This window comes from Euprymna scolopes, chromosome 3, assembly GCF_053919585.1.
Source record: "Euprymna scolopes isolate OS-2025 chromosome 3, ASM5391958v1, whole genome shotgun sequence".
NCBI lineage: Eukaryota > Metazoa > Mollusca > Cephalopoda > Sepiida > Sepiolidae > Euprymna > Euprymna scolopes.
In genome coordinates, this window is record NC_136484.1 from 32,618,648 (window position 1) to 32,640,777 (window position 22,130).

A 22,130-nucleotide genomic window follows, 5' to 3' on the forward strand; every position below is an offset into this window, starting at 1 on the left:
GCGTGCTTGCAATCAGGGATCAGTTAATAGCACGTCCAGGTAAGCTGCTTCATGATATTTTGGTCTCTTTCTTCTTTACTTGTCTTTGAAGTATGTGAGCATATAACAGTTTCACACTTTTTTTACGCAGTCCTTTGCATTATTGTTGTATTCTAGAAGATCGTCATAACCTGCAGTAAAGAGCAGATAAGTCAGTGTTGCATCGTATGGTCCTCCTTTCCACTTTCAGTTTTGTAACATCTTTTACTCATAACTTTTGATTGCCCTATTCTTGTTCTTAAATATGGCATAATCACGTTGAGACACTAGTTCTCATTAGATCAGCAAAGTTAAGCGATATAAAACCTGGTCAGTACCAGATGGGTGACCATTTGGGAATGCTAGGCGCTGTATATCATCTTCCTATGGCTGGGTATACATGCAGGTGGGGTTCGCTTGTAAATTTGATATTCCCTGTAAACTTCCTCCTTTGGATAAAGCCGGCATAGTTCGACGAGGGCAAATAATTAGAGCTATGACAATAGCATATTCTTTTCCTTGTTTTGACTCTCGAGTGTGTATCCGTTGATATCTTATATGCTTATATGCTGGAGCCAAGGTGCTTCTGAACCGGGAGGGCTCTAAGAAGAGGATATTACCATGTCAATCAGAGGATGGGCATTCCTAGCCGCCTGGTACACAGTTGTGTTCTGGTCTCTTCCTGAGATGTTGTTAGGGGTTCGACACGGCTGAAGAAGCTTCTTCTTGATTTCAATCATTGAACCATTGGTTCACGTCCATGAACATAATGGCGTTCATTGCTGATAACTACTCAGGCGGCAGCTTCTCGTTTCACATCATTAACGTGTAAGCAAATAAATAAAACATGTGTGACTCGTAAACAAGGCATATTGACACTGAAACATTAAGGAGCTACTGTAGTAATGGCTATATTTATAGGGAGCAACCTGGGTGGGGAGTTGAGTAACAAGGTGTTTGTTCATATTACACTGAAATTTCTGCATGTTGGCACTGTCAAAAGAAAAAGAATTTATCGCAATGGAAAATTTTTGGGCATCTAAGAACCTTTCAAGTAAAAGTGTGAGTTTAGTTGCTAGTCGAGTGACTTGATGATATCTTTATTATTATTATTATTATTATTATTATTATTATTATTATTATTATTATTATTATTATTCAAAGGAATAAAAGTGAAATAAGTTCATTAAAGCAAATTCTTTGGAATTATAAAACAATCACAGAGATGCAAGACTGTTGGGAACTTGGAACTTGGAAGACAGCATGAGAACTAGAAATTTATTTTCATTTTTCTATATAAAGGACTAGCGGAAGGAGGGGATTTTCCCGGGTGTAAAATACGCTTAAATATGATATTTTAATTTGTCCAAATTTCGTATATATTATCATAGGGTCGTGATTTCAAAAGTAAAAACAAAGTATTTGGATGGCATCAGCTAGAATCGAACCCGGAACTGTAGCATTCAAAGCTGGTGACGTTACCACTGAACCAACGTGACATGGATAAAAACCGATTAAGAATTAACAATTTAAAATTAACTAAGATGCATATACAAAATGTTTAACAATTTTTTTTTAATTTTGACCAATTTTTTCCCTCTTAAAAAGAATTTTAACCGGCTAAAGATCCATAAAAGAACGGTTTGAAAAAAGTCCAATCATTTGAGGCCCCTAGCACCGCTCTGCGACTTTTGATTTCGGAGGAGATAGAGTTTGAAAATATGGAGACATACAGATCGACAGACAAACATATAGCCGTGTATATATTAGATTATAGAGTTTAGTACACCACTCCAGGTGTGGCAACAAGACTCCATCACACTAAAAAGGGCTGCTCCTGGTAATATTCAAACATCAAAATTATGTTAATGCATGAATGTATACATGCACATCAAATCGACGCACACATTAATATATAGCTTATGTAATTGCTACTGTTTCCTTCAACGTCTTACACACAAATTTTGAGAGAATTTAAATATCTACTTGACACCATCCTCTAGTGTTTAAGGCCTCCTTGTACAGGGATCTGTTAGGACAAATTGGTATGAAGATATTTCCCCTTACAACTAAACCTTGACTAAATATTACAAGAAAAAAATGGTATTTGTACAGTTTAATCAAGACATAAAAAAATGAAAATATCGAAAAAAGTTTAAATTGTACGTATCCGTTATGGAATTAAGTTCTCCGAAAAAAAAATTTCACTTAATTTCATCAAGTAGTGTTTGTTTTACAGTAAAAAACAATTTGTTATGATACCGAGCAAAAGGTTCGATTTTTAGGAAGAAAAGCTAGTATTAAAGATGGGGAGGGAGCGTCGGCGCTTTACATGGAGTTACAAAATTTAAAAAAGAATCAAAGATATCTGCCTTCAACGCGCTATCATAAAAAACATGTTTTTCCGCTGTAAAAAAAAAAATTACTCGATCAAATTAAGTGAATTTTTTTACAGAGATGTTCAGTTCACAACGGATACGTACAATATAACTTTTTTTTCGATATTTTCATTTTTTAATGTCTTGATTAAACTGTACAAGTACCGATAAAATAGTATCCAAAGCCCAAATTAGATCCCTGGCTAACCGACACTGTCATATACAAGAAATGGTGAACCTTCTCAAAATGATATTGCTTCTAGTAATAGCACAAAGCTAGATACTCCACCAGACTATATGAATTCTTGTCCTTACAATCCGGTAAGACTGACGGACTATAACATACGTAACTGGTCAATTAGAGAGAGAGAAAAATTACTAATTTCTTTACTAACTCAATATTTAAGAGGTAAACGAGAACTTTGATAGAATATTCGAATATCTATGTATTTCATACAGAAATTCAGTTTTAGATACAGGAATGGGGCTTTTGATTCCTGAGAACTTCGACTGAAGTAAAATAAAACGAAAAAAAATGATAATGTCATATGCTCAATTGCTGCATACATTGAGTTTATCTTTTTAAATTTTACTTTGGTTCGTTTAAAGAGATCAAGAGGCCCTCTCCTGGGGCCCCCCTCCTAGGGCTCACACTTGATTTCATTATGAATTAAATTTATATTCAAGGGTGTAGTATATGTAGTATTACAAAGGGCGTAGTAAATTAAGTTTATATCCAGGATGTAGTATATATAAAAGGGGGTTATATAATTTATTGGTTGCACTATTAACAAATTTGTGTGACTAGTATATATACTAGTGTTGGGATTCCTAATCAGAATCGTAATCGGAAAAATCAGAATATTTGGGGTATCGGAATCTGAAACAATTGTGCCTATTTTCCGATGCACAAAACGATTCCTTTAATTATTTTCTTTTTATTTGGTTTTGTTTTAAACAAAATCTTCCACTACTGGTAGTAGTAATAATAAAATAATAAATATTTATTGATTTTAAACTACTAGTAAAACTAAAATATACAGATCAACCCCTCCCCCCGACACAAGTGTGGTTTTACGTTTGAAAAAAGTATATGTACATTTATCATGTGTTTTTACAGTAATCCGGAAAAAATAACAAGTTATAGATAAATATTTAGAGATTTACGAAGAATCGGAATCGGGATCAGTAATTGTATTGGAATCAGGAATTCGGTATGACATCGGTAATTATATCGGAATCAGGAAAATTATTGGAATTGTCTCATCATTTATATATACACAGTTATTCTTTTAGCCGTGATTTTTTAAAATCTAACAAACAACTTGTTAAATCAACAAAGTTTATTTACATTTCACTGATAGCATATGACAAGAGAGAGGTCTGTCGGTATGTAGGTTTGGTGGGATGGTGTCAGCTGGCTGGTTGGTATGGGCTGATCGGCACGACAGTGGAAATGCCATACACTATTTGGTCACTCGCTCTCTCTCTCTCTCTCTCTCTCTCTCTCTCTCTCTCTCTCTCTCTCTCTCTCTCTCTCTTTTCTGACTGCCTGCGATGTCTTTGTTGTTGTATTTGGGATATATATATTTGTATATTTTGGCAGCAAGTCATTATTTAGAAACGTCTGGTTGAACACGACAGATTTATTCCCTTTTCCGACCTTTTTGGATACCTTTTGGATTTGCCGAGTGGTCTTTTTAATTTCGGCGGACTTATTATATAGAATGGCGCCAAAGGTTGTTGGTTAATTATATATATATATATATATATATATATATATATATATATATATATATATATATATATATATATATACAGGGTGACAAAAAAAATGGGCCCCAACTTTAATTAATTAGTTTCTTAGTGTTTTGTCTGAATGAAATGAAACTTTAGTCATAACTAGTTTATTATATTCAAAAATCACATCAAACACTAGGGCCTTTGGCCTTTTTTTTTCTCCGTTCTACAGCATATGTTCTAGATAGCCTCCATTTAGCTTTTTGTTTTTTGGGGGTCACCCTGTATGTATGTATGTATGTATGTATATATATATATATATATATATATATATATATATATATATATATATATATATATATATATATATATATATATATATATATATATAATTCAAATTTTGTAGTTTGAAAATATTAACATGAACTTTATTTTTTCATTTTACAGAAAAATACGTATCTGGCGATTCGTTAATCATTCAAGATAGGATTTACCAGTCTGGATTGTGTGGCTTAATTTTGGTAACCAGTCTCGGCCTTTGTCAACCCCTCAGCATCAACTACTATTTTTTCTTGATGAAGGCCAGTATCGTCATCTCGTTACCTTATCTGCGCTCTTTCGTCATCTTCTTGATGGTGATAATATCTAGTTTCTCCTCTGCCACTTATCTGCTACTTTCTGCCAGCTTGTTCTCTTTCCGTACTCTCGGTTCAGCGTATTTGACAATGTTCCGCATCTATCTGCTGCTGGCGAAATTCAAGCAGACATTCAAGAAGGACTCTTCATCCTTCCACTTCATCTTTTTTGCTTACACTTTCTTCTCGGCCATTATTCTTATGAACATCTGCATCAGCATCCTCAATGACTCATTTGAATACATCAAGAAGGTCCAGAATGAAATTAGCTCTGACTACATGTTCGACTGGGAACTCAATCAGCATTTTTGGGATCAGTTAATGAACTTTTTCCATTCAAAGAGTAAAGTAAAACCAATAGAGAAAGGTAAACATCTTTTTTTTTAATTTCTTATCGAGTGTTATGATTTATTTTGCAGTCTTATCGAGTGTTATGATTTATTTTGCAGTCTTATCGAGTGTTATGATTTATTTTGCAGTCTTATCGAGTGTTATGATTTATTTTGCAGTCTTATCGAGTGTTATGATTTATTTTGCAGTCTTATCGAGTGTTATGATTTATTTTGCAGTCTTATCGAGTGTTATGATTTATTTTGCAGTCTTATCGAGTGTTATGATTTATTTTGCAGTCTTATCGAGTGTTATGATTTATTTTGCAGTCTTATCGAGTGTTATGATTTATTTTGCAGTCTTATCGAGTGTTATGATTTATTTTGCAGTCTTATCGAGTGTTATGATTTATTTTGCAGTCTTATCGAGTGTTATGATTTATTTTGCAGTCTTATCGAGTGTTATGATTTATTTTGCAGTCTTATCGAGTGTTATGATTTATTTTACTGAAAAAATCAATTCAGGCAAAAATCAATTCAGCCAAAAATCAATTCAGCCAAAAATCAATTCAGGCCTTCAGCCTCAATCATCGTCTCGATAAATGTCCGGAACTGGGAGCATACATTTTCCACAAGGGCCAGCAGGAGCTCGGCGGAAGCTCGGCGAACATTCGGTGGATGTTCGCAATCAGGCTGGCTTTGGTGTTGTGGGAGGTCATCTTAGTGATGTTCTCGGTGTATAACCAAACAAAGTAGTCCAGCGTGTTGAGGTCGAGGAGGAGGTGGGTTAGTGAGAGAAGGCTACAAAGTCATAGCATTCCTTCTGAAGCCAAGTCTGGGTCTCTTTGGATTTGTGGGTCGGTGCCAAATCCTGCTCCCACACCCAGGGTCTGCCAGCAGCCACCTGATTGCAACAGGGGATCACCACATTCTTCAGCACATCCAGTACATTTTGGTGATAACTTTCAAGCAACTTCGAAGATGTGAGGTGGCATGATGTGGCCCTCCATTGAAACTACACTATAGACCAGTATCGTCATCTCGTTACCATTTGTGGCCGTAAACCTTGTTTACATCACCTTGGGCATGTCCGTGATAATGTAGCGATGCATTTTGAGGGTGTTGGTAATAGTCCTGGTGTCATAACTTGGATCGGTCGAAAGTTGTACAGCAGCGCATCTCTGATCTCGCTTGTTTAACATTGTGTCACTTTCAGGCATGATAGAAGGCTTCTACCGCTCTTGGGATTTGTATAGAACTGGCCAACTAGTAGATGGTTTGCAACAAAAAAAGAAAACCGGTTTTCATCAAACGGAAATGGAATCGTTGCCTTATCTAGGACGACAATTTTATCGTTCCATCCCGTATGAGCATTTTAGGTGATTTGGGCATGTCCAGTGTGTCATATCTTGCATCAATTCTATAACACATGTGGATATCTAGGGCAATAGAGGCTGTTGTAGATAATAAAAAAAAATGTGGCTGTAGCGTGTAAGAAGAGATCTAACTGACGTCAACCATTTTGATTGATCTTTATGATTGGAAAGCGTGAGGTTTTGCCTACTACTGAGTCTGTGATGCTCGCATCATCATCATCATCATCATCATCATCATCGTGTTTAACATTCGTTTTACATTAAACTGACGACGACGATGTCAAGGATGATGATAATGGTTAAGTGTCCCATAAAATCGTAAATCCCAAATTCGGGTAAATAAATGGTCCATAACAATATAATACTTTTCGACACCTGATGAGCAGTCTGCAATAATTTTAATCGTTGATTAGTTCACAGTGTTAGCTCCAGAATCAAACTAGCAAGCGATGAGAATGTGCTTTTCTGTTCCAAAAATCAAAAATCTAATTCTGCCTATGTGAGAATTTAGAATGAGTCTCTCTCTCTCTCTCTCTCTCTCTCTCTCTCTCTCTCTCTCTCTCTCTCTCTCTCTCTCTCTCTCTCTCTCTTTCTCGCTCCCTCACTCTTTCTCTTTCTTTCTCTCTCTCTCTTTCGCTCCCTCTCTTTCTCTTTCTCTCTTTCTCTGTCTCTCTCTCCCTCTCTCTCTCTCTCTCTTTCTCGCTCCCTCACTCTTTCTCTTTCTCTCTCTCTATCTTTCTCTTTCTCTCCCTCTCTCTTTCTCTTTCTCTCTTTCTCTGTCTCTCTCTCTCTTTCTCCATCTCTCTCTCTTTCCCTCTATCCCTCCCTCTCTCTCACTCTTTCTATCGCTCTCCCTCTATCTTTCTCTCTCTTTTTTTCTCTCTCTCTTTCTCTCTCTCTCTCTCTCTTCCTCTCTCTCCCTCTCCTTTCTCTCTCTTCCTCTTTCTCTCCCTCTCTCTTTCCTTTTTTTCTCTCTTTCTCTCTCTCTTTCTCTCTCACTCTCTCTCCTTCTCCCCTCCCTCTCTCTCTCTCTTTCACTCACTTGGCCGCTTGTTTTTTGCTACACTTCTCCTTGATCTCATGATCACACATGCTGCGTCCCAGCAGTGGTCACCTTTATCGGGCACTTCTTCGCAATTGTGGAGCCTCTTCAGAACTGTGGACTTTATCAGGGGCGCGCACATCTTCTACTCCATCTTCTGAATCTGTTTCATCAGACTTTCCGACCTGCTCTCTGAGGATGTTGTCCTCTCGGAACCTTCTTCTGTTGAAAGTGCATGGTATCGGGGGTGCAGGTCCTTCACGTTTTGGGGCATACCATCCACCAAGACAGACTGTGGAGTGATTATCTCGCTTACCCGACCCTGGCCAAATCTCGTGATACAACGACTCTCTGGTGCCTTCACCCACACATAGTCTCCAATTTGGTAGGGTGCCATAACTTTCCTTTCACCCGGACCTCGTACCGGTATATGGCATTGGCTGATGAGATCAAAGATGACTCGTCGTCTTTTGGAGTAAACTGCCTCTGGTATGGACCAGTGCATTCTAGCCGCGATTCATTTCACAGTGCTATGGATCACTGTGCTACGCCGTTCTCGGCCGGGCATATGCACAGCGAAATCTCAAGTTCAGTGACATTTACTCAGTGCCGTATGGACTTTTTAACCTTTGGCTTTCATCCATACTCATGGACTTCTCTTTGGTTATTTTTTTATTTACACGATAACAAAGAAGATTTAATAAAGTTGTTTTGAATATTAGAAATGGACTTCATCATCTCATTTTCTATATTTTAGTTAGTATCTCACAAGTTTCCAATGTGGTGATGCACCGTTCTTCATGAATGAGGGGGGCATTAAATTGTTCCTCATCGTTACGAACTCTGTTGCACATTGCAATCTCTCTTGTAGATTTGTTCTGAAATACTTAAAGGTGAAATAACACACAAAAAAATTAATTATCCTCGTGCAAAAGTTCAGGGGGACACGAAATGTTTTCTATCTAATCAAATATGCGTTTTCGCTTGCCAGTTTATAATTGGCTGTCTCTTAAATTTCTCTTGTTTTTGGATGTTTTAATTTTTATATCTCGATATTTTTTTTGTTATGTACTAAATATTTTTAATGAAACCAATGAAAAAAGTTGTTCATTATTTCATTCTAAACACTTTTTTTCTTTTTAAAGGATGCAAAATTTTTTTAATTTTGAAGAAAGTTATTTGAAAGTTTTTGTTGGAAAATTTTAAGAGTTTTTTTATTTTTAAAACATTACATACAATGAGATGGTTATATAGTGGCATTATGAGAAGAAATGCATATGAAGAGAGAGAGAGAGATGTATATACTATATTACTAGTTATAACACCTACACATATAAGTGTTAAGCTACTTCAGAATGATACCTCCTACTTATGAGACGATTATCAAAATGGCCCTACATCATTGAACAGTGATAAAACAAAGATTGTTGGACATTCAAGATTGAAATTTGGAGGACAAATCAGGTATAAACTGAAATTTATTTGTGCCAAATATGGTTGGACTGCGGAAATAATGAGTTTTCTTAACGATTCCATTAGTGATATTTTTATTTGGAGTGGGGAAGGGTTCACCCTGTAAATGTTTATGCTAAAACATTCCGTTTTTTAAACTGCTCAATTTAACAGCGATTTATGAAAGTATGAAAGTAGTTGTGCTTGAGGGCTATGACAATGCAGTTTGTAGGGGAACACTGTCGGAATGAGTCTATGTAGTAAAAGTATAATGACAATATTGAAGAGATTTCAATAATTTTTAATTATATATATTTATTTACCAAAACTTACCATATATATGAAAGGGTTGTGTTTGAATGCTATGGCAATGCAGTTTGTGGGGGAACACTGTCAGAACGAGTGTATGTGGTAAAAGAATAATGACAATATTGGAGGACTTTCAATAATTTGGAATTACATACCAGCATTGTGTATCATACACGATGATAAGTGTATGAATCTCACAAATCTTTCGAGAATATATCTCTTTGTCAAGGGAGAATAGAAAGTGTGAACAGCTACTCAAACGAGGCTTTCATTTTGTTTGTGTCGGTTGCCAGAAGTTGAGTTACGCAATCTGGTTGGTTCGCATATTTGTTAAGTCAATTTCCAGAATATGGGATTTGGTTGTGATAAGACTAAAGTATTGTCTTAAATTACTATAATGTTTTGTTTTATTTTATCAATTAGTGTTGTTGCATATCTTTTTTATAATTGTTCATTTATCTAATATTATAATAGTATTTTTTTTTTTACTTTTTCTTCTCGCTGTCCTTGAACTTTAATCAGTTCCAGTTAAAGCGAATGAAGGTTCTAAAAACTGCCTCGACAGTCTTTCAAAGGTAAGTTATCTTTGATATGCTTGTTATAAGATGATGCCTATAGCAGTATCATCATGCAGTCATTCTAAAGCAGTGGTTCTCGACCGAGGTCCACATGGACCCTAGGGATCCATGGAATATTTTGGGGGGTCCACAGGCCAAACATAACAAAATTATCATAATTATTATAGTTGTTGTAGAATACTTTATTTGCATTAAATTAGTTTTCATTTAAAAATAAAGCTTAATTATATCATATTTCTTAGCTTATTAAAACCTCCAAATTTAAATTAGTGAAAAATAGAAGATTGTCTTATGACCAATAGTTATGAATGGGGTCCACCAAGATAAAAAGGGAAAAGGGGTCCATGAGTAAAAAAAGGTTGAGAACCACTGTTCTAAAGTAATACCTGTTGCTACCAGATTAGGCTGTCTGAAGATACTGACTTCTTGACCTAAAATGCATCAAACATTATTGTTATTGTCTTTTTTTCCTTTCTCTTTGAGATAGTCAGCACGTAGGAACTGCAGAAACACCAGGCGTCACTTTTTTTTTTAGCTTCACTTATACAGATTGTCCCATGATTTGGCAATTTTCACTCGGCCCGGTTGAGTGTTAACCACTTTTTCTGAGGGAGTTAAGAGCCTGTCGGAAAAGCTTCGTTGTTGTCGTTGACTGATTTATTCCACCAACTCAGGTGTTATTTGTCCAAGGCTTGTGACAGTGGCAAAACTCTTGCAGAGTTTTAGTCGCTGTGGCACCTCTTGGTATCCAAATAAGAAATGTCGATTGTCTCCATTAAAAATTTAACATTTCTTTTCTTTTTTTTTATTTGTTTTCCTTAATTAGCAGCTGGACAAAATCTTCGATGTCATCATCTTTCACAATGAGACTGAAAAGAAGACATTAAAACTGAAATGCCTCGCCTTGTATTATATGAGATGCCAATATAAAAGTGCTTCAAGTAAATACGCAGTGGATGAAACGAAGATAGAACTGGAAACTGCTGATACATTGACGAATATGTTACGAGTTAAAAAAGAGAGAAACGGAAATAACAGGTGGACATATTGGTAAGTACAGACAAAAAGGAGTTGCGCAGTGGGTCAAATAAGTACCATCGTCGTCTGTGAAACCAATTATGGCGAGTTCAAGTCCTGTCATATCTGCTGTTGTCACCTATAATTATACCAAAAATCTGAATTTGTTTGTCGGCGTCTCAAATTTTAACGCCATGACGTCAATTCTAGCAAAACTTTTAAACCTAACAACTAAGGCTAGAACGCTATATGTTTTGGTCTTTATTTTAGCTGATGGCACCCAAGTCATATTTTATTTTAAACTTTTGAAATTACTACTATATATTGGGTACAATATAATAATTAATGGAGCATTGGCTATATAAATACAAATGGAGCATTGGCTATATAAATACAAAAATCTGTATGAATTAAAATATATTTAAGCGTATTTTACGACCAAATCACGCCGGAGGGCACTACTATATATTGGGTACAATATAATAATTAACAGAGAATTGGCTCTATAATAATAAATATGAATCTACATATATTAAAATATATTTAAGTGTATTTTATGACAGGACAACGGCGGGCGATCTTCTAGTTTGTATATAATACCATACCAGGGTTTATCAAAAAGTAAAGTGCTCGACTGTAGTCATTTTTCCAGGATTGCTCCACTTACCCTTGATGTTAACGTTATAATAATGACTATTTTGTAAGAGGATATCAAGAATCATTTCTTAAGTCTTTCATATGACTCAACTGAGGATTGAACCCTGGTGTTTCGGCAGATTCACAAACACTCTAAATCTTATGCCAAGGGAGATGTATGAATATACAAATTCAGTGAACTATTGTTAAATAGCAACTAGTGCTCAATTAATCATATTCAATGAGTTCTTTGTAACAGATATTGTAATTCGGCATTTAATGACAAAAAAAAGCCTAAAATAATACAAAAACAGACGAAAGAAGCCTTTTATTGTGTTTTGACATTTAATAACCCAAAAAAGGGTTAATATGCCGTAAAACAATGAAAAAAAAAAACAAAAACCAAATAGCCACACTTTTTCTTACATTCCTATTTAATATTCAAAACTTCAAAGAACTCCTTTTTGTTTTTTCTTTGATACTGATGTAATATTAATTTCATTTTTTGTCCTATTCTTCATTCTTTAGCAAAAAGATGTTAATTTAACCTGTTACTGAAACGGCTATATTGTATGGCGGTGTTTGTTCTGACCATCGTACTACAGCAGCGTAGCACACTATCAGACCTTAAAACTACCATATTCTAACCGCCGTATTTAATGTTATATAGTCATGAAGGCGTCGAAATGATTCTTAGTAATCATTTAGTTTCAAAACGGAATGTAGTCATTAATATTTTAATCAAAATAAACATTTTAGCTGCTGCTGTCACGCGTGCATGTGTGTTGCTTTCCTTCAAGTATCAAGGCCAATTTGTTAGCTGAAATCAAAAGTTGAGTGTGTTCTTCTTACATTAATGATTATGGAACAAATTCAAGCAACACAATCTTAGAAGAATGATGAGTTTATTCCTTATTTGTTTCCTAGCTATAACATCAACGGGGGAGATAAAAGGCGAGAGTTACTGATGATTTAAGCACATAGCTTATATATTAAACATTTTGTTCAAGCACATTAAAAACACGTAAGATCTCGTTAAAGCTTCCACCGAGACCGACAGTCTTTCGATTGCTGCTCTCTGTTGGTCGTGTCTGATATGGCCAGATACTTCATCGGATTTCAGATCTCATAGTTGATCCCTTGTTTGAAACGTTTTCTGTTACAGAATCAATGTTTATTATTTAAACTGTTTTTGAAAAATAAAATGTTTTTGCAGTTTCTAATATAAAATCTTACAATCATTTTAACTTTAGATGTACGATTAATACTCTCTCTCTCTCTCTCTCTCTCTCTCTCTCTCTCTCTCTCTCTCTCTCTCTCTCTCTCAATATATATATATATTAGTGATGCGACGATTCCAAATTTTTCCCCATTCCAATAGAATTACCGCTTCTGTACTAAATTCCCGCTTCCGATTCTTTATAAATCTCTAAATCTTTATAAATGCAATTACCGCTTCCGATTCTTTATAAATCTCTAAATTTTAAACTGAAGAGATGTTATTCTTTTTCTGATTACCATGAAAATACACGTTAAAATGTGCAGATATTCTCCTAAATGTAAAAATACACTTGTGGGGATGATCTATTGATTTGAGTTTTACTATTAGTTTAAAATCAATAAATATTTTTATTTTATCATTGTTACCAGCAATGGAAGATTTTGCTTTAAACAAAATCAAATAGAAAAGACAGTTAAAAGAATCGTTTTTGGCATATATATATATATATATATATATATATATATATATATATATATATATATATATATATATACACACACATATATAATATATATATACATATATAATATATATATGCATACATATATATATATATATATATATATATATATATATATTCATTTGAATCAATGTTTTATTTTACCAAGTATAATACATGCAATGTTTTCAACAGTAATTTTATGTAACCTTTCATCCAGGCAACACCAGTTATCTTTACTAATATTATAATAAAATTCAAATTTCTATTATGTATTTCAACCAGGTATTACAATGACGAAAACCAACCGTTGTTGAACATATCTTTCTTTTGTAATGAAGAGGATCCAGGGGAGATAATCTGCCGCGATATCCTTGAAGAAAGTGATATTTTATCCAAAATTCAACATGGACTCATTTCATATACTTTATTAGGACCAACTATAGAGATTATATCCAGAAATCTGCAAAAAATCAAAAAGGTTTGTATTAATAAAGAGACACATAATATATCGGCTTTAACACTTTACTGCAGTTTCACGGTATTACCGATCTTCAGAAGTGTGTTTATCATTGGTATCACTCATAAATATGAAACCAGAAGAAAAGAGTACCAACTTACGTGATTAGCAAGTTGACACGTTTTTAGGGTGTTCATTTATTTGTTATACTTCGTTATAATATTGGCTGTTAACTATTTGTCTGCTACTGGACAATAATTTCTCATTATACAGTTAATTTTTACCAAAGAAGCTTTGAATTAAGTTAGATTGTACACAAATATTTTTTATTTATTAAATCTGGGTTTAAATGGCAAGACAAGTATGTCGAAAGGCACGAAGGTGGCAATTGACTACTCTACAACTAATAAAGTAGATGCAAGGCAAAGAGGTAACATGAACAAGTTTCTGATGAGCCGTTCCACTTAGGTTAACAAATTTACCGAACTTCCATTACTATCGATTACTATATTGTCCTTTTGACTACTCTACACTCTTTAACCCTTACCCTTGAGTGGCCTATCGGCCTTGATAAGTGGTGACGCCTATGTAAAAAAAAAGGAAAGAAGGATTACATGCACAGATATTTCAAAATGATAAGATATCGTTTGTATTACGTATTTTGATCGAACTATTGTTCTTATCTTGAGTGTTATTTGTGCAAGGTTTCAGGCGATGTAACCGTCGACCTTCGTCAGGCATGTTAGTCGCCGTCTTGGAAAAGAAAAGAGAAAAGTAACTGACTCCGTAGATGATTTCGTATTCTAGGAGTTGTTTTTGTTTTGTATCGATGCGGTGATTGAGGCTGAAGGCGGCTACATTGAATAGATGTCAGCTCTACTACATAATCAAGTTACCTGAATTGATTTTTTCAATAAAAGTTCTTTGGTGTGGTTTCACGTGAGGGTCACATCATGCCACCTCACATCTTTGAAATCAGCTTGAAAGTCACCATAGTATACCTGAATGTGCTGAAAAGTGTGGTGATCGTCTGGTGCAATTAGGTGGCCACTGGCAGACCCTGAGTGTGGCAGCAGGACGTGGCACTGGACAACAAATCCAAAGAGACCGAGGCATGGCTTTCGAAGGAATACTATGACTTTGTACCCTTCTCTTATTGCCCCTCTCCTCCCTCGACCTGAACCTGCTTCGTTTAGTCATACGTCAATAACATCACCACCATGACCTCCCACAACACCAAAGCCAGCCTGATCGCCGCCATCTACCGAATATTTGCCGAGTATTTGCCAACGCTTGTGGAAAAGGTATACTTCCATTTCTGGACCCGTATCGAGGCAGTGATTGAGGCTGAAGGCGGCTACACTGAGTAGATGTCAGCTCTACTACATAATAAAATTACCTGAATTGATTTTTTCAATAAAAGTTTTAAAATAAAACTGTAGTGTTGTTTTCTTTAAGGCGACACTTTTCTCGTTCCACCCTGTAGATTGTAAAGTCGAGTTTGTACTCTGTTTCCAGATGCCCAATCTTTTGCTGAATAATGTGAATTGTTTATACTTTTAATTTTATTGTGATATAAAAATGGTGTTTTTTTTTGTTTTGTTTTTTCAATGCTTGGTTTGATTATTCGAGAATTGTAACAATTCTCATTGTTATTTTTGATGACACGGGTACTCTTTTCTTTTCAGAATTCATTTGAAATCGTCTACTTTTGTCTGAAACCACTGCACCATTATTATTGCTGCAGGTTGATTCGAAGTGTCGATGGACAAACCTGGTTGGTTAATGAACCACAGAAAATGACAAAGCCGGGTGTTGAAGAGGTTAGTATCTGTATCTATATATTATTACGTATGTTCATTGTCATATATCAATAGGAATCCCAATCGATTAATTTATAATCTGGAAACTGTAACATGTACATACATACATTAAAGGTACTACGGTACTAATATATAGATTTTCATTGTTAATTATAGCATATTTTGCAAGATGTCATTCATGTGGGAAAGCTGCCTTCATATTTAACACTGGTGAGACACCATCGGAGGGAATATCTTTGCTGGGATAATAAAATTGGAGAAATGTCTTCTTTGCTTGAACCTTCTCTCTCCCTGTGCCTTTCCTCAAGGGATGTCAGCAAGAAAACATGCACCGCAATTTTAAAGGTGAGTAAAAAAAAATGATTATTTTGCTTTATTTTTTGTTTCTGAATGAGACGATTCAAAGAATCATTGGGCAACGATGAAGCATTGAGTATCATTTTTTGAGTTTTAAGGTATGACTACACCGAGGATTGAACTCTAGTCTCCTTGCTCAATAGTGAACATTCTCACTAACTAACTAGGTATCTAATAAGACCTAGTACAGAAGTTATATGAGAATAATTAATTTATAAATAATAAATAAGGTTACCATATAACACACACACACACACACACACACACACACATATATATATATATATATATATATATATATATATATATAGAGAGAGAGAGAGAGAGAGAGAGAGAGAGAGAGAGAGAGAGAGAGAGAGAGCATTCTTTGAAACTCCGTGGAATAAGGACTTTGCAAATTGTTTTTTGAGTGTTTAGTCGAACAATAAATTTTGATTGCAAAGTTCAACTTACAGTTTTAATTTTCTTTCTTTTATATATATATATATATATATATATATATATATATATATATATATATATATATATATATATAATTTAAAGGAGATTAGAATAATATTCTAAAGAGCTAAGTGTATTTTAATGTAATAGTGAAATTACTAGTTTAATTAAAATACAGGAAATGCTCGTTGTAATTTAGATATATAATAAGCTCGATAGTTAAATGTCCTAGAGCTAATTCAATATTAAGCAATGTGATTTATAATTTAAAAATTAAAAAGAATTTTTTTTTAATTTAAAAATCAAATTTTAATTAAATTAAAAATCAGTTTCATAAGAAGGAACAACAACAAAGTCAATTATCTGTACGATCGTTTCGGAAATCCGTGCTTTTTATTTGTGGTATACATGAAGTCACGTAGAACAATTATACATAGTTTTTTTGGTAAGCACGGTCTCCTCATCAGCAAATTTAGGAGGATTTCTATTGAATTTAAAAGACACCAAAAATAAACCTAGCATTAAAAGTAAGGCAGATGAATCTTTTAGTTTTTCTTTTTTTGAAATCAGGAACTGTGTTTAAAGTATTCATTTAGATGTTTTATAAAAAGCTATAGCAAACATCAAAATGAATACTTTAAACACAGTTCCTGATTTCAAAAAAAGAAAAACTAAAAGATTCATCTGCCTTACTTTTAATGCTAGGTTTATTTTTGGTGTCTTTTAAATTCAATAGAAATCCTCCTAAATTTGCTGATGAGGAGACCGTGCTTACCAAAAAAACTATGTATAATTGTTCTACGTGACTTCATGTATACCACAAATAAAAAGCACGGATTTCCGAAACGATCGTACAGATAATTGACTTTGTTGTTGTTCCTTCTTATGAAACTGATTTTTAATTTAATTAAAATTTGATTTTTAAATTTAAAAAAAATTCTTTTTAATTTTTAAATTATAAATCACATTGCTTAATATATATATATATATATACATATATATATATATATATATATATATATATATATATATATAAAGAATCATAAATGAAAATCGTAAATTAAAATTCACATGTAAAATTTATTTTTCGACAGAATATCTCAAACAAAAGTAATTAATAAATCCTTATTCTGCAATTTCAATGAATGCAAATTTCTTCTCTTCAGAAGAAAGCAATATGTTAGCAAATTTATACATATGCAATTTTGCTGGCTTAAGTATTGTATGAAACTGCATTATATGATAGTGATTATAACATGCAAAAAATATTTATAAAATGTTTATAAAATGAATAAAAATGAAATAATAATTCCAGAAGCTAATGTTCCGGTTTGAATGAACTGAATTCAGTTTAGTTGAGTTGGAGCCTGGATGTCGAACGAAAAAGGTGGGTTAAGAGGATCTGTCCATGTAGCAAAATGTAGTAAGCAAAAATCAGGAACAAAGACAGGAAATAGTCAGTTTCGCCTTACACCATCCATCTCTAGGAGAGAGGGATTTCTTGGCTATAATGACCGGAGAGAAAGAAGGAGACAGCAAAAAGGCAGAAGAAAACTTGTTTCTCGCAGATTCGTGGTTCGTCACAAATAACAATCCAACCGCCAGAATCACCTACACACAATCTGCAGGACGCTACCTGACTGCTTCCCAGCGTCCTGCCTTTATATCGGCCAGTAATTATATATTTGCATAATCACGCGAGAGCACATGCGATTGTGCGAGAATTGCATGGGGTCAACGCCAATAAAAACCTATGGACGCCATCTTGGAACTCTCTTCCACTCTCTTCCCCTTTTTCCCGCAACACAACAACAGATGTATCTGAGGTAAGTTCTTTATTTCCCCCCATTTCAGTTTATGCCAATTCCGCTACAGTTCATGATGGAGGAGACGTTCTTCAATAAAGAACCCTCAAGCCAAAGATCGTTGGTTGCTCCATTTTTGCTGACAGGATGCCTACAATATTTTTTTGTTTTTATAGCAGACTGGTGGGTTAGATGATCCTGGTTTGTAGCGTACTTGTCAATTAACGAGTAATTATTAAAGAAAAATAAAGTAAAAAAAAAAACAAACAAAAAGAAAGTTATAAGAAAGGGGTCAGCGAGTTTATCTTAAGTTTAGGAATGATCAGAGTCCAGTCGGTGTTTAGTCAAGCTTTCGAGAGAGAGTCAAGAGGTTTTTTTTTTTGTTTTGTTTGCTGTTTTTCATAGGATTTTTCTCTGAATTCGTGTAGATTTGGCGAGAGGCATAAGATAAAATGCTCTCGTATTGTTATAAGGAACATTCATTATCTCCCAAATGTTATGTGCTTATAGAAAGCACATTATAGCTGTGATGGAATGAGTGATACCCAGTGTTGTATAGGTGTGTTGTTATCTTAATCGTACTTATTTTTATATTTTCTTGATTAATTAACAGGCCATATGTATGTATCTATGTATACTGTGTTAGTGGTATAACGGACTGTTGTCCTCATGTCCTAATGCCTATCTTAACGGACCATGACTCATCTAGTTGTGTTGGTGCATGTTTGTCAGAACATATAATGCACCTAACATGACGACATACCTGTTCTGCTGCTGGTTGCTTCTAGAGGATTCACCAACCGTCCTTGGAGGAGCTGTAACCCGCTGTAACAAAGATACTTCCAGACGAGGACGCAAGATGAATGCGTGTTTTTCACATATATTCTTTATTCACTCCCAGGAATCTCATCACCGCAGAACTGAAGTGAGCGACGATCTTTGGTTTGGGGGAGGTTCTTCTATTTCTCTGTTCTGAGACCGTCTTCCTCATGGGAAAACCCGTTTTAACCCATCTGTTTCCTTCGGCGCCTCAGCTCCAACTTCTAAGCTTAATTCAGCTTATTCAAACTGGAACACCTGACATATCACGTCCAGTCCCCATTATGATACATCTGGTGCAAACTGTTTGATACATGTCAAAACATGTAACTATTCAAATCACTAGATTGATTGATAGATAGATAGATAGATAGATAGATAGATAACAGACAAATGCTATTATCTAACATCAGGTGTGACGATGGTGTGGAATAAATGGGGCCGACACGAGTGATGTTTTGACCAATTAAGATGTTCACATAGGGGGAGTGGTGGTATCAAGATACCTGATTAGGGCTTTTAGAGTTGTATGAAAGGGGAGTTCCCTAATTTTGCTTGCCTCGACATCCCAGCAGGGGATAGAAATTCTACATGATACCCTGCCGCTAGTTAAAAATCCACTAGGCACCGTAGGGATGGTGCAAATTGTTAGGTTAGTTAAAGTGTGGATTTGCTTACTTTCCATGACTCTGGTCAGATGGTCGTGCCCCCCCACCGGATCAGGTGAAGTTTGAGTGGATCTGTATGTTAAATGGTATCTTGGAAATTAGTGTGCTGACCATCAAATATGCCGTAGCTAAGAGGTTTTCTGTTGTGATCCCCAGAATTAGTAGTGTGATTGAATGTAATAATCGGTTTTCGGCCAGAAATTTGACTGTTAAGCGGTCAAAGTTCAACGATTTAACCTTTGAGAACTCTACCAAACTCCTCTGCCAATTTTGGGTCCAAACACTTGAAATTTTCGATATAGGTGCCTTGGACATGGATCTAACTTAATAACTAGATTTGGGCCCAAAGCAATAAATGTTAAGGAGTCATAATAGGGGTCAAAGTTTTTAAAAATTGACTGCTCTTTTTTTTTTTTTTTTTTTTTTTTTGCTCAACATACACCTCCAACAAACACCCGGGTAACGCCAGGCTTAAATGCTAGTAAGTAAGAAGATTGGAGTTCAATCCTCAATTTTGTCATACAAAAAAATTTTGAAATGATAGTCAAGACCTCATTATTATCACTTAACATCATAAAGTGAGGCTGTAGTATAAGTGGGTCAATTTGGGGAAAGTAGTGGCACTTTTCCATACATCTAGGTAATGAAAAGGAAGGATTTTGGTCATCATCAACTATGGTTGACCCCAAAATCATGGAGTAGCAAGTGCCATATATAGGGGAAATGAGTTATGTATAGCATTGTATTCCCTAAACTCTCTTCTACATGAAACACAGAAACACAAGATCGGAAACAATACATCTGACAACACAAACAAAATCTAATTTTTCTGAAGGTAACTTTTGCTGAAAAAAAAGACAAAATGGCTGATGTGATGGCTCTTCTTACCTTTGTACCCCCTACACATGCCTCTTATCTTTAATGTTCTAGATGAACAAAAAGCTCTTCAAGATATGGAAGAAAACCTGACCTCACAAGCAACTGCAACTGTCAGTGAATAATCTGATGCCGTTGATGATCCAGATGATCACAACATATTCATGGATTATGTTGACACCAACATCATTGCAAAATGATTAAGAAGCAATGTAAATGCAGTAAAACTTATTTTGTTTTGTTTCTTTCGCTTTATTAAACTTTTTTACTATGTGTACTGACAATAATAACCCATTCAATTGTTATCGTTTTCACAATAATCATCATTACATTCTTACAACTATCATCATTGTTGAAATGAACATGATATGATGTTATTGCTTGAGTATTACACTTCATTTTAAAATAAACCCCAAATAAATATCTCTATTAGTTACTGAGATACACGGGTTACAAAGTGGTAAAACTTTAAACCAGTTTTCTAACTTTTTTTTTTTTTTCAAAGAGTCGCTTAGTACGCTATGATTCTAGGGGACCTCATATGTGTATATTATCTGACGAATGTTACCAAGCATTATGAATTATATCATACATCATGCAATGTGTTATATATCGCATGTATCAAATACCGTAGGTGCAAACAAAACAATATGAAAGAAGACATGGAGTTATATTTAATGGTCAAGTCACACAGCAAAGATGTTGACCTTGGGAAAAGAAGCTGTGACGTGAGAAATCTTAGACTTGTTTTAGATGTATAACGACGTGTGCACCCAAGGAAAGTAAATCCACAGCACTTCCTGATTTCAGAACCAGTTATCTCCCTTATAGATAGTTTTGTCTTCTGCACTATGAATATGTAAATTCAAAGAGTCACACCATTAAATTATGATAGAATAAAAGATGTATCTGATGTTTTTCTTTATTTGAACTTCCCGCATTATTTTACTAGTGAATTTGAATGAAGAAGGGGTTTATTTCGTGGCATGACGTCACATCTATTTTTTTTTTTGTTGTTGTTTTTTAAAAGCTTGTTAATATATAAGCGTGATCGGATTACCTTTTAGTTTTAAGAAAACCACAACATAAAATGAATATAAAAATTGATTCTTCTTTGCCCTTTGAGGCTTGATGTTTATAAGACACTGCCTGACATGTTCTTCTCGCAAGGTTTCACAATAATGTAATTGTTGCTGTTCCTCTTTTACAGATGGAACTCGAAGATCACATTTTCTATCCAATAATTATGCTTACTTTGCATGCAAAGATCGAAGATCCAATGACTTTTCGGTTTCAGCACAGAAATACGAACGAAAATTCATGTAAGTTTTATTTTTATTTTTTATTTTTACTTATATTGAACCGAGACAAGGCACGGTGTAATAAGCTATTATTATAAGGGGCATCCTAAGTGGGGAGTTATGCAGTGAAATTTTTGTTCACATTACACTTAAATTTCTGCATGTTTATACAGTCGGGGAAACAGGGAGCAGGAAGGTAATTCCAAATGTAAACAGTTTGAGGAAAGAAGCGATTAGATTAGAGTAGAAAGCTTTCCAGCATATGGAGACCTCTACAGTGAAGGGGTTGGATTTTGCTGATTGTCAACTGATTTACGTTCAGTGGCAATAGTGTAGCATGTTCATCGGA

The 22,130-nt window shown here is 34.7% G+C and overlaps 1 protein-coding gene across 1 annotated transcript in view; it reads left to right on the plus strand.

The window, feature by feature from the left end:
- The window catches only part of LOC145260825 (uncharacterized), a 111,510-nt gene that overhangs the window by 67,465 nt on the left and 21,915 nt on the right, over positions 1 to 22,130 (plus strand). Inside the window, exons 16-23 of the mRNA XM_080119107.1 lie at positions 1 to 39; positions 4,584 to 5,138; positions 9,802 to 9,854; positions 10,684 to 10,907; positions 13,517 to 13,712; positions 15,380 to 15,514; positions 15,671 to 15,859; positions 21,691 to 21,802. The exon at positions 1 to 39 is cut by the window's left edge and continues 540 nt beyond it. Coding sequence (XP_079975233.1) covers positions 1 to 39; positions 4,584 to 5,138; positions 9,802 to 9,854; positions 10,684 to 10,907; positions 13,517 to 13,712; positions 15,380 to 15,514; positions 15,671 to 15,859; positions 21,691 to 21,802 — 1,503 coding nt within the window. The remainder of the gene's footprint in view (positions 40 to 4,583; positions 5,139 to 9,801; positions 9,855 to 10,683; positions 10,908 to 13,516; positions 13,713 to 15,379; positions 15,515 to 15,670; positions 15,860 to 21,690; positions 21,803 to 22,130) is intronic.